Source organism: Macrobrachium rosenbergii, chromosome 16 (assembly GCF_040412425.1).
Source record: "Macrobrachium rosenbergii isolate ZJJX-2024 chromosome 16, ASM4041242v1, whole genome shotgun sequence".
In the NCBI taxonomy this organism is placed as follows: domain Eukaryota; kingdom Metazoa; phylum Arthropoda; class Malacostraca; order Decapoda; family Palaemonidae; genus Macrobrachium; species Macrobrachium rosenbergii.
The window spans coordinates 9,016,244-9,028,961 of record NC_089756.1 but is presented as its reverse complement, the minus strand read 5'-3'; the positions used below and the strand labels follow the sequence as shown (position 1 = coordinate 9,028,961).

General features: G+C 33.7%; 1 protein-coding gene across 1 annotated transcript in view; it reads left to right on the top strand.

The window, feature by feature from the left end:
- LOC136846878 (dynein axonemal heavy chain 5-like) overlaps nucleotides 1-12,718 on the top strand; it is a gene marked incomplete at its 5' end in the record, with an annotated part of 135,482 nt that overhangs the window by 89,349 nt on the left and 33,415 nt on the right. The window contains 6 exon segments of the mRNA XM_067118129.1: nucleotides 1,636-1,734; nucleotides 3,683-3,881; nucleotides 4,656-4,798; nucleotides 5,529-5,663; nucleotides 7,337-7,459; nucleotides 10,488-10,605. Coding sequence (XP_066974230.1) covers nucleotides 1,636-1,734; nucleotides 3,683-3,881; nucleotides 4,656-4,798; nucleotides 5,529-5,663; nucleotides 7,337-7,459; nucleotides 10,488-10,605 — 817 coding nt within the window.

Genomic DNA, 12,718 nt, shown 5'->3' with positions numbered 1-12,718 from the left:
TCATCAGAAATGGATGGTGATCATGTGCAAGTGATTCTAACGGATGACATTTGTCCTAGTATGTGGGATGTATGTATCAGTGAATGTCGAAAGCTTGTTTGATTTCAACACCGCTGTGGTGTGTGTGTGTGTATCATTGCAATATTTCCATACATGCGTTCAAACACCAGGTTTCTACCTTTCTGTTAGAATACTCTTCGAACCTTCCTGCCTTCACCTCCCTCTCTCTCTCCTGTAGGGTAGTAGTGCCGCCAGTGCACCTCATGCGGTACACTGTAGGCATTACTTAAGGTTCTTTGCAACATCCCTTCGGCCCCTAGCTTCAACCCCTTTCATTGCTTTTACTGTACCTCTGTTCATTTTCTCTTTCTTTCCATCGTACTTTCCACCCTCTCCCAACAATATTGGTTCATAGCGCAACTGCGAGGTTTTCTTCCTGTTACGTCATCTACACCTTTTTACTCTGTTTCCCTTTCAGTGCTAAATGACCCTATAGGTCCCAGAGCTTGGCCTTTGGCTCAGATTTTTTTTATTCCATTCTCTCTCTCTCTCTCTCTCTCTCTCTCTCTCTCTCTCTCTCTCTTGTTTCGATAAATGTGTTTAAACTCAGGGTCTCTACTCGTCTGTTAGGATACACTTGGATCCTTCCTCCCTTCCTCTCTCTCTCTCTCTCTCTCTCTCTCTCTCTCTCTCTCTCTCATATTTCAGGTGACATGTTATCAGCAAGATTAATTGCCAGTAGTAGCAGATCAGAGGAAACAATTGTGGTAAACAACCATCTGCAGACCTGACTTAATTAACACCTGATTTAAATGGGTCTTGTAGCGCATGCCACCACACATTTATAAACAGACATGCACAAATGCACGTACACTGATAAAATAGTCACACTGATTAAGACTCGTTTTCTTTCTTAGCTTCGTTCCTGCAACAAGAAACTGATGCTGCATAAACAATTAGCTGGACTTTTTAAAGCATATGGCATAGCTTTGGTTAATTTAGGATACATCACTAGACAGAATCCTATTCTTGAAGCTTACTTTTTGTATGAATGAATTACCTCGTTGTAAAGCTTGGGATTTCTAGAATTCCCAGCATAATTAACTCCATGCGGAGAGAAAGACGCGTCCAATTTTCTAAAAATATTGTAATAATAAGAGTATGAGGTTATCTATACTTATCAGTAAACAGTTGGACCCCTGTATGTGTGTGTTCGTATTTGGGTGTGTGAGTGCGTATGCAGATCAAGAAGAAAAGATGCATATGTGAATGAAAACAGTCATTTGTAAGTTCATGTTGAGAGAGAGAGAGAGACTGCTGTCAGCACATTATTTAAGTTTTCCAATGCTTAACTTTTTAATTTGATATAAATTAAACGACGTAGGCGGACAACAAGGGCACCCGAAGGCTTTGTAGAGCTTGAAGCGTGGACGTAGGTTAGTAAATCAGTTCTTATTCTTATTGAGAAATCACAAAACTCCATTGAAATTTCTTAACTTTCGTCGTATCTTCATTCCGACAGAAAGAAGTATTATAGAAACAATGACCTTAACGTTACGAGATCGGATTGTGAAATAGAACTGTTTTGTGAAATGGGAAAACTTACGAAAATAAAGCATTAACCTTGATTTTTAGGCTACGCGTTTACTCGAGGGACTACTTCCCGAAGAGCAGCAACCGCAGCACACCCACAGCCGCAATCGAGAGCCCGATCCTGACGCGGAGGAGGTACCTGTAAGTTGCCATATATATATATATATATATATATATATATATATATATATATATATATATATATATATATATATATATATATATATAATATATATATATATATATATATATATATATATATATATATATATATTTTTTTTTTTTTTTTTAGTGATTTGGAGTTGGAATATACTGTGAACTTTACTCTGATCTCGTAACGCCAGATAACTCTTTCAGTCTGTCAGTCTTTCTTTCAAATTTGTTGTTTTAGGAAAAAAAAATCACCGAGTCGTGAATCTTGACTGATAAAAGTTCATTGGCTGAAGGATTTGGAGTATATGTATAAAATCCATTTTCCAGAGGCACGTCCTGTATGACTTTATTTTAATCATCTTATTTATATATATATATATATATATATATATATATATATATATATATATATATATATATATATATATATATATATATATATATATATATATATATATATATAAAAATGTAGGTGATAAGGTAGCTAATTTCGATAAATAAATTAAGAACGTTTATATTACGAATCAAAGTAAAACATACTAGTCAGCATATAATGCATCACAGACCTGAACTTTGGACCAGGTGGTTTATAAAATCAGGTCTGTCTATCTAATTTTTGATAAATTTAAGAACGTTCTGTCAAAGTAAAACATACTATATATATATATACAGATACTTTGGACCAGGTGGTTTAAAAATATATCTCTTTATATATCCATATATATATATATATATATATATATATATATATATATATATATATATATATATATATATATATATATATACTAAAAGGACCTCATCATTAACTGGATGGTATCTAATGGAGTATTTATTCAGAAAAAGTTACAAGCTTTCTTGGACGGATACTTGATAATGTGGACTGTTTGTCCAAGAAAGCTTGTAAATTTTTTTCTGAATAAATACTTCATTAGATACCATCCAGTTTGAATGAGGTCCTTTTATTAATTCTACTAATGCACAGAACAATTGTCCATGTGATAAAGTTAATATATATATATATATATATATATATATATATATATATATATATATATATATATATATATATATATATATATATATATATATATATAGACATATATATTCATTTATATGTACACATATATGTAGATAGGTAGATAACAATTTTGTCAGGTTATAAACGCTAATTAGATTGCTGACGCTGTGAGGAAAAAAATCAGGAAGATGGCTGAGCAACCCGTGCATCGGTCACACATGAGCAGAGTCTAGTGAGCAGATCTGTTAAATGTATTGTTCTAAAATGGGCAACAAACTTATCTCGTCCGTATAAACTGACTACTTCCGGTTCTTTTGGTTGGTTTGATTAATAAAAAGTCCTCAGTAAGTAATATGAATCAGGAGCTACATGTCAGTTGTCAACTGCATTTAGGAAGGACCACATGAAATATTCTGTTACTATTAAATGGCAACTTTCTAGGGAATGGCATATATACATACTTTTGAAAATAGCATAGTTTCTAAAGATTGTGAAAATTAATGAGACTCCATTGATGGATACCAAAAAACATTTTGGTAAATATTACTAAAATATAGACATTATTTAGGTAACTTATCCAAATATAATTTCAATATTTAGACCAACAGTGTATTTTAAAAAAATAATTTCGGGTCGGCGAATGTTAGTTGATACAGGCTTTACTGCTTTCCGATGAACACCATATTCTTTGGAAGCTTGAATTTTAAGTCAACAACCCTTTTGGTGGACTTGTTTCATATGGATAGGGTTCATCTTCTGAAAAATAATAATAATAAATAAATGAATCAATAAATAAGAAAATGACAGAAAACAAAACCTACAAATATCTGCAAGTTCAAAAATAGTAATATTGCTAAACATTTTAGTTGTTTAAAGGGAGAGGGACCATTATCATTTCTGTTTTCGTAAATCCAGAGCCAGCAAGCTCCAGTCGCGGAGCACATCCAGCGGCTCTTCGTGTTCGCTATGCTGTGGAGCCTGGGAGCATTCTTGGAGCTCGCCGAGAGAGCCAAGTTGGAGGAGTACATACGCAAGGAGCACTCCAAGCTCGACCTTCCTTCGAAGAATTCGAGCGAAACTTCGTCCATGTTCGATTTCAGGATCGACGAAAACGGTTTGTCTCATGAATCACTGAGATTTGTATGAATCATAATCGTGTATGTATGTATAGTATAGTATATATATATATATATATATATATATATATATATATATATATCATATATATATAATTTTTATTAATATACAATTTCCCTCATAATATTATGATCAGTAGATTTTATTAATACAATATATATTTTTATATATATATATATATATATATATATATATATATATATATATATATATATATATATATATATATATATTCTTTTTTTTATTTGAAGGTTTCAGTTTAATCTTGACCGTAACTCTTACTATTGCTGAAGAGTGCTCCTACGAAAGCAGGATAGAATATCTACCAAAAAACATGAAATATCAGAAATCCTGAGGTCAATTTAGCCACCAGTGATTCTGCTGCAGTTGTTTACTAACCTTCTATACCTCTGCTCTTGAATTATGTTACTGATAGTATAGCTTACACGCAATAAGTATATGTATTCTTAAAATATGTAAATTTTTTCGGAAGCGAGGGTAGTGCTGTCAGTGCATCGCACTTGGCGCACTGTAGGCATTACTTGAAGGTTCTTTTCGGCGTCCCTTCGGCCCGTAGCTGCAACCCCTTTCATTATTTTTGCTGTACCTCCGTTCATATTTCTTCCATCTGACTACTTGTAACTTCGAAGTTTGCCTCCTGTTACACCTTTTAAACCTTTTTACTCTCAATTTCCCTTCGAGCTCTGAATGACCTCATATATAAATCTTGGGAATTTGTGATTCTGTATAGGTTATTGGCAACACTGGTCCGCGAGAGTGGCTGAGTTTGTATATCCAGATTCTGGCACCCCTGATTACACATCCATTTTGGTCCCTAACGTGGACAACGTCAGAATGGATTTTCTCATCCACGTCGTCTCAAAGCAAGGAAAGGTAAGCCTCTCTCTCTCTCTCTCTCTCTCTCTCTCTCTCTCTCTCTCTCTCTCTCTCTCTAAACAATTCTTGCTATTAAATTAACTTTTTTTTATCATAGTATTTCAAAATTGAAAGTAAAATGCAGCAGAAATATGTTATTCGTAATTAAACAAGAACGACTCATCAGAAATAACTGACAGTATCGATGGCAAAGGAAACTAGAAAATGTTGTTTATAAAATTCCATATAGCATAGATAACTCAAGAGGATATAACTTTATTCCAGTAGCAAAATAATTACTCATGAATAAGCATAAGAACATCTCTGTGAATTATATTTGAAATTATTCATCGAAAGCTCTTTGACGTCGGCAATTCCGTTGTTATTAGATGCAACTCTCTTTCCTGACAATCTTTGGTATTCTCATCTGGCTTTCCATCCTTTATAATCTGTAGATTTATAAGGGTTCAGAGGTCCACGTCAGTACTCTTGCTCCTTCTACACATTAGCATACCTCAGCAAGAGTCCGTGTTGGTTTACGGTAGGTTTAATCAGAACCGACCACCAATCTTTAGAGGCATAATATGTTTCCCTCTGTTTTCCTGTATCCGTCAGGTCTGGGCTAGATAAGGCATTATGTTGCCTGTCTAAACGGCTTCTGCAGTAGTCACACACTCTTGGAAAAAAATCCGTGTCATTCAAATCTGACGCTACCGGGTTCTGTAAATGAGAATCTTTGTACTTTCAGGCTGTTCTTATCATCGGAGAACCTGGATCTGCCAAAACAGTCACCATCAACGCTTACATGAAGAAGTACAACGCCGAGGAACACCTGTGCCGCAATTTCAATTTCTCCTCGGCCTCCACGCCTCTCTACTTCCAGGTAAACTCAGTAGATTTGAGTTGACGTTAGCATTCGGGATAACTTCCACACATTCATTCACAGTGTTTGTAGTAGTGGTTTCCAGTCATGTTTATATAAACTTCCTCACTTCATTTAGTTTAAGGGTGAGTGTAGCTCCATTCCTACTTTGAAAAAGAGGAAAAAATGTAAGTAGAGTATTAAAGTGCATGTAAATATGATGGTCACGTAAAAAATTCCACTACCATTCATGATGAAGGCATCAGTTGTTTCCATTCACATTCAGATTTGCTTTTAAAGATGCTTGCAAAGGTTTTTCAAGGAACTGAAGTCTTTGTTCGATAGATAAGTAAGTTGGGTTTGGACAGTGCTTAGCAAGAGCATGATTTTGCCTTGGGAATGGCTCAAAAATCACCCAGGAAAGTTAATATCATGAAAATGAGGCATAGAGGACATACCAAACGTAAAAATAAAGTTGTCTAAGAGGAAGTCATGATTAGTTATCTCTTTTGAATTCAGCCGTAAGATCAATCTCTCTATTTCCTCTAGTTCAAAGAAGAACTTTAGAGACCTTGTTTACATGAATACGGGGACATTCTTCACAGTCCTCATGCATGCAAGTATAATGCTGCTAGTTGTTATTTGTGAGTTTGCAGTAATAATGTGTTTAAAAAATACTCACAGTGGCACGAGTCTTGAATGGAGAAACAAATCCACAGTTATGTATGGATACATAGTATATCTCTAAATAAATAACTGCAGATTCCCGAAAGCTCTCTGTAGAAATTCATTTTTAAATATATGTATCCATACATGTGGATTTGTTTCTCCAATGTGTTTGTGATGATGTGGACTCTCAAGTGCAGCTGGTTTATGTTTTTTATAGTGGTTTCCAGGTATAAAAATAAACGTATAAACATTTTTGTTCTTTTGCATGTCTTCAGTGACTGGTGTGGGTATTAATTTTGGTTGTGTATATAGCTGACAGATGTTTGTATATCAAAAAAAGAACATCTGATGAAATGTTTTCATCCCTGGAGAGAGAGGATTATTTGGTAGAGGCCCGACTGATATAATGATGTATAATGAAATATAGTTTAGTTAAATTTGGTTTACTTGCATCTGATATTCTCTCTCTCTCTCTCTCTCTCTCTCTCTCTCTCTCTCTCTCTCTAACACAAACACACTCACACCTGCTGCATTACAGCAGTCAGCTAACAACTAGGGTTCGTAATTCGATGCACAGGTCCACAGAGATTGCCTTGATTTTTAAGGAGCGCATGCGCACTGTTCCCTTTCTCATCCGGTTTGGGCTAACAGACAGAAAAATATACACGCATTCACCAGAATCAAAATTAATCGAGCATTGTGTTGAATAGTTCCGCCAGTGCATTATTTAAGTTTTTTTGCAGCGTCCCACCGGCCCTAGCTGCAACCCTTCATTCCTTTCACTGTTCCTCTGTTCATATTATCTTACCTCCACCTTACTTTCCATCCTCTCTTAACAATTGCTTCATAGTGCAACTGCAAGGTTTTCCTCCTGTTACGCCTGTAAAGTCAGTGTACCCTCAATTCCCCTTTCAGCACTGAATAACCTCATAGGTCCCAGCGCTTGGCATCTGGTATAAATTTTATATTCTATCTCTCCTTGATCAATCATTATCAGTGCTTTAGCTCACTTTTTCTTCTTCCAGAGAACGATGGAGGGTTATGTCGACAAACGTATGGGCAGCACCTTTGGGCCTCCAGCAGGCAAAAGAATGACCGTCTTCATAGATGACCTCAACATGCCCCATATAAACGACTGGGGTGACCAGGTAAGAATGCTGCTTATATATATATATATATATATATATATATATATATATATATATATATATATATATATATATATATATATATATATATATATATATATATATACAGATATATATTATATATATACTGTATATATGTATTATATATATATGTATATATATATTGTATGTATGTTGTTTTCTTTTATATTTTTCAAAAGCTTAATACAGTTGACATCAAGCATTCTCACTTATATTTAAAGTTCCGTCGCATTTTCTATTAGTTTTGAAAACTCAGAAATGACTACAGTACCTACACCCACACATTATATATATTTATTATATATATATATATATATATATATATATATATATATATATATACTATATATATATATATATATATATATATATATATATATATATATATATATATACCATATATGACCAACTGTATATATATATTATATATATATATATAAAATCTGACAATCAAGCTGACCAACTCTCTCTCTCTCTCTGACAATCTCTCTCTCTCTCTCTCTCTCTCTCTCTCTCTCTCTCTCTCTCTCTCTCTCTCTCTTTCCTGTTAAGATAGTTGCTTCAGTAACATTGTCCAGCATTTTTTACATTTTATATTTCACCCCTTCTCACCCCACCATTCCTATCGGGGCTGAACTTGGACTTAAAGTTCGTCAGGAGTGTCACCATTCATCTCAGCGACCTCGAAAACTATGGGTTAAACACTAATGTCTGTCTTTTTCGGTTATTTATACATGTCACCCCCTTACCACCCCCACCTGCACCCCAACCCTCACCCCTTATGGTGCCAGTGATGTTTTACCCCTCAGTATTTTTTTCCATATAGTAAGTCATATTTATATCGAAATGAGGTTTGATGAACCCATAGAGTTTATTTTGTTACTACGTCTATGCCTGTACGGGCAGAACCAGCCCCGTTTCAGGGAAGCCCTTCCCACCCCCAACCCTTTTGCTGCCCTTAGGCGTAGTGATATCTTACCCCCACAGTATTCTTTTTGAGATAGTAAGTCATATACCAAGTCTGGTTGAAATTGTTCAAAGTGTTTCAGAGTTATCCTGGATCATACACACACACACATCCATTTATATATATATATTATATATATATACGTATATATATATATATATATATATATATATATATATATATATATATATATATATATATATTGTATATATGTATATATATATATATATATATATATATATATATATATATATATATATATATATATATATATATATATGTATATATGCATATATATACTGTATATACTAGCTGACCAACCTGGCACTGCCCGGGATAACTGAGGGACAACCGATAAAATTTCTCTCTCTCTCTCTCTCTCTCTCTCTCTCTCTCTCTCTCTCTCTCTTCTCTCTCTCTTTCTCTCTCTCTAACACCCCCTGTTTTCTTTTCTCTAACACCCCTCTACTCTCTCTCTCTCTCTCACTTCCTCTCCCTCTCACTCTCTCTCTGTCATCCCCACCCCCTTTGGTGCCATTGATGTCTTAACCACACTGTATTCTTTTCCAGATAGTAAGTCATATGTATACCGAAATTAGGTATGATAAGTTCATCAAGTTTATTTAATTACTAAGTCTACAGGCAGAACCAGCTCCGTTTCGGGGAATCCTTCCCACCCCAACCTCCTTTGGTGCCCTTTGGTGCTAGTGATTTCTTACCCCCACAGTGCTGATTTCTAGACAGTAAGTCATATGCATAACAAGTTTGGTTGAAATTGCTCAATGTGTTTCAGAACTATTTTGGCACATGCACACACACACATACATACATACATGCATACATCTATTTATATATATATATATATATATATATATATATATATATATATATATATATATATATATATTTATATATATATATATATATATATATATATATATATATATATATATATATATATATATATATATATATATATATATATATATATATATATATATATATATATATATATATATATTATGCTAGCTGACCAACCCAGTGCTGACCAGGATAACTCTGAATGACAACCGATAAACTCTCTCTCTCTCTCTTGTCTCTTTCCCTCTTTCTTCTTCTCCCTAACACCCTCTCTACTCTCTCTCTCTCACTTCCTCTCCCTGTCACTCTCTCTCTTTGTCACCGCCTTCCCAACCCCGACCCCTTTGGTGCAATTGATGCTTGCCCCCTCCATATTCTTTTCCAGATAGTAAGTCATATGTATGCTGAGATTAGGTATGATACATCCGTAAAGTTACTAAGTCTAAGGGAATAACCAGCCCTGCTTCGAGGAAGCCTTCCCCTCCCTTTGGTGCTAGTGAAGTCTTGCCTCTACAGTATTCCTTTCGAGATAGTAAGTCATATGTATACCAAGCTTGGTTGGAATTGCTCATTGCATTTCAGAGTTATTTTGGAAAATAAACACAATCATACATACATAAGTATGTACATACATCCATTTCTATATATATATTCGTATATTTTATATATAAATTATACTCGTATATATATATATATATATACATATATATATATATATATATACATATATATACACATATATATATATATATATATATATGTGTGTGTGTGTGTGAGTACTGTATTCATTTTTAAATTTTCAAAATGAAATAGAAGATTAGACTGGAACTGAAATAAAAATGAGAATGCTTGATGCCATTTCTATTAAGCTTATTAGAAATGACTTCATAAAAATAAGGAAATAATGATATAAGAATAAAGGAGAGAATGCATGAAGGTGTTATTCCACCTGGGAATCTAGGGGTTTAAAATGAAAAAACTAACATAAATAATGGAATACGATTAGAAGGGATAACACTTGATGTTGTCACTACTACTACGGTTTTGGAAATTGTATAAAAAAATCTGGGTTTGGCCTAATTCCTCTGCAAACTACTTAACTCTCTCTCTCTCTCTCTCTCTCTCTCTCTCTCTCTCTCTCTCTCTCTCTCTCTCTCTCTCTCTCTCTCTCCCTTGCAGCCAACGAACGAGATACTACGACAGACGATGGAAATGGGCGGATTCTACAGCCTAGAGAAACCGGGTGATTTCACACACATCGTAGATATCCAATTTTTGGCGGCCATGGGCCATCCAGGCAAGTTTGAGATATCCATAATTACTTGCAACTTATTTCCACTAAGTTTAGATGCCATTAATTGCATATCGATGATTACTTGTAGCATACTGATATTAAGTTTGGAAGCCATTAATTGCATATCCATAATTCCTTGCAACTTATGAATACTAAATTTGGGTGCCATTCATTGCATATCAATAATTACTTGCAGCTTACTAACACTAAGTTTGGAGGCCATCAATTTCGTATCCATAATTCCTTGCAACTTATTAACACTAAGTTTGGATGCCATCAATTGCGTATCCATAGTTGCTTGCAACTTATTAATACTAAATTTTGAAGCCATTAAATTGCATATCCATAATTACTTGCAACTTACTGATATTAAGTTTGAAGGCCATTAATTGCATATCCATAATTACTTGCAACTTACAAACACTAAGTTTTGAGGCCATTAATTGCATATCTATAATTGCTTGCAACTTATTTATACTAAATATGAAACCATTAACTGCATATCCATAATTATTTGCAACTTAATTAACACTAAGTTTGTGTCATCAATTGCATATCCATAATTACTTGCAGCTTACTATTACAAATTTTGGATGCCGTGAATTGCATATCCATAATTACAACTTAGAGATACTAAGTTTGGAGGTCATTGATTGCATATCCACAATTACTAGCAGCTTATTAACACTAAGTTTAGATGTCGTTAATTGCATATCCGTAATTACTTGCAACTAATTATACTAAGTTTGGAGCCCATTAATTCCTTATCCATAATTACTTTACTTGCAGCTTATTAATACTAAGTCTTGATGCCATTAATTGCAAATCCATAATTACTTTCAGCTAATTATACGAACTTTGGATTCCATTAATTGCATACCCATAATTACTTGCAACTTACTAATACTAAATGTGGAGGGCATCAATTGCATATCCATAATTACTTGCAACTCATTTAACTAAGTTTGGACGGCATTGATTGTATAACCATAATTACTTGCAACTTATTAACACTAAGTTTGAAACCATGAATTCCATGTCCATAATTAATTGCAGCTTATTAATATTAAGTTTAGATTCCATGAATTGCATATCCATAGTTACATGCAACTTATTAATACTAAGTTTGGAGGCCATTAATTGCATATCCATAATTACAACTTATTAATACTAAGTTTGGATGGCATTAATTGCATATCCATAATTAGTTGCAGCTTATTAATACTAAAGTTGGATGCCATCAGTTACATAGCCATAATTACGTGCAACTTATTGACAATAAGTTTGGATGCCATCAGTTGCATATCCATAATTAGTTGCAGCTTATTAATACTAAGTTTGGATGCCATTAATTGCATATCCATAATTAGTTGCAGCTTATTAATACTAAGTTTGGATGCCATCAGTTGCATATCCATAATTACTTTCAACTTACTAACACTAAGGTTGGACGCCATTAATTGCATATCCATAATAACTTTCAACTTACTAATACTAAGTTTGCAGGTAATTAATTGGATATCCCTAATACTTTTCAAGTAATTATGCTAAGTTTTGAGGCCATTGATTGCATATCCATAATTACTTTCAGCTAACTATACTGAGTTTGGAGGCCATTAATTGCATATCGATAATTACTTGCAACTTCTTAATACTAGATTTGGAGGCAATCAATTGCGTATCCATAATTACTTGCAATTAATTAATACTGAGTTTGGATACCATAATTGCATTTCTATAATTACTTGCAATTTATTGATACTAAGTTTGGATGCTATTAATTATATATCCATAATCACTTGCAACTTATTAATACTAAGCTTCGATGCCATTAATTCCATATCCATCCATAATCACATGCAACTTATTAATACTAAGCTTCGATGCCATTAATTCCATATCCATAATTACTTGCTTCTCATTGATACTAAGTTTGAATGCCATTAATTGCATATCCATAATTACTTACAACTTATTAACACCAAGTTTGAAGCCATTAATTGCTTATCCATAATTAATTGCAACTTATTAATACTAAGTTTGGAGGCCATTAATTGCATATCCACAATTATCTACAATTTATTAATACTAAGTTTGCAGGCCATTAATTGCATAT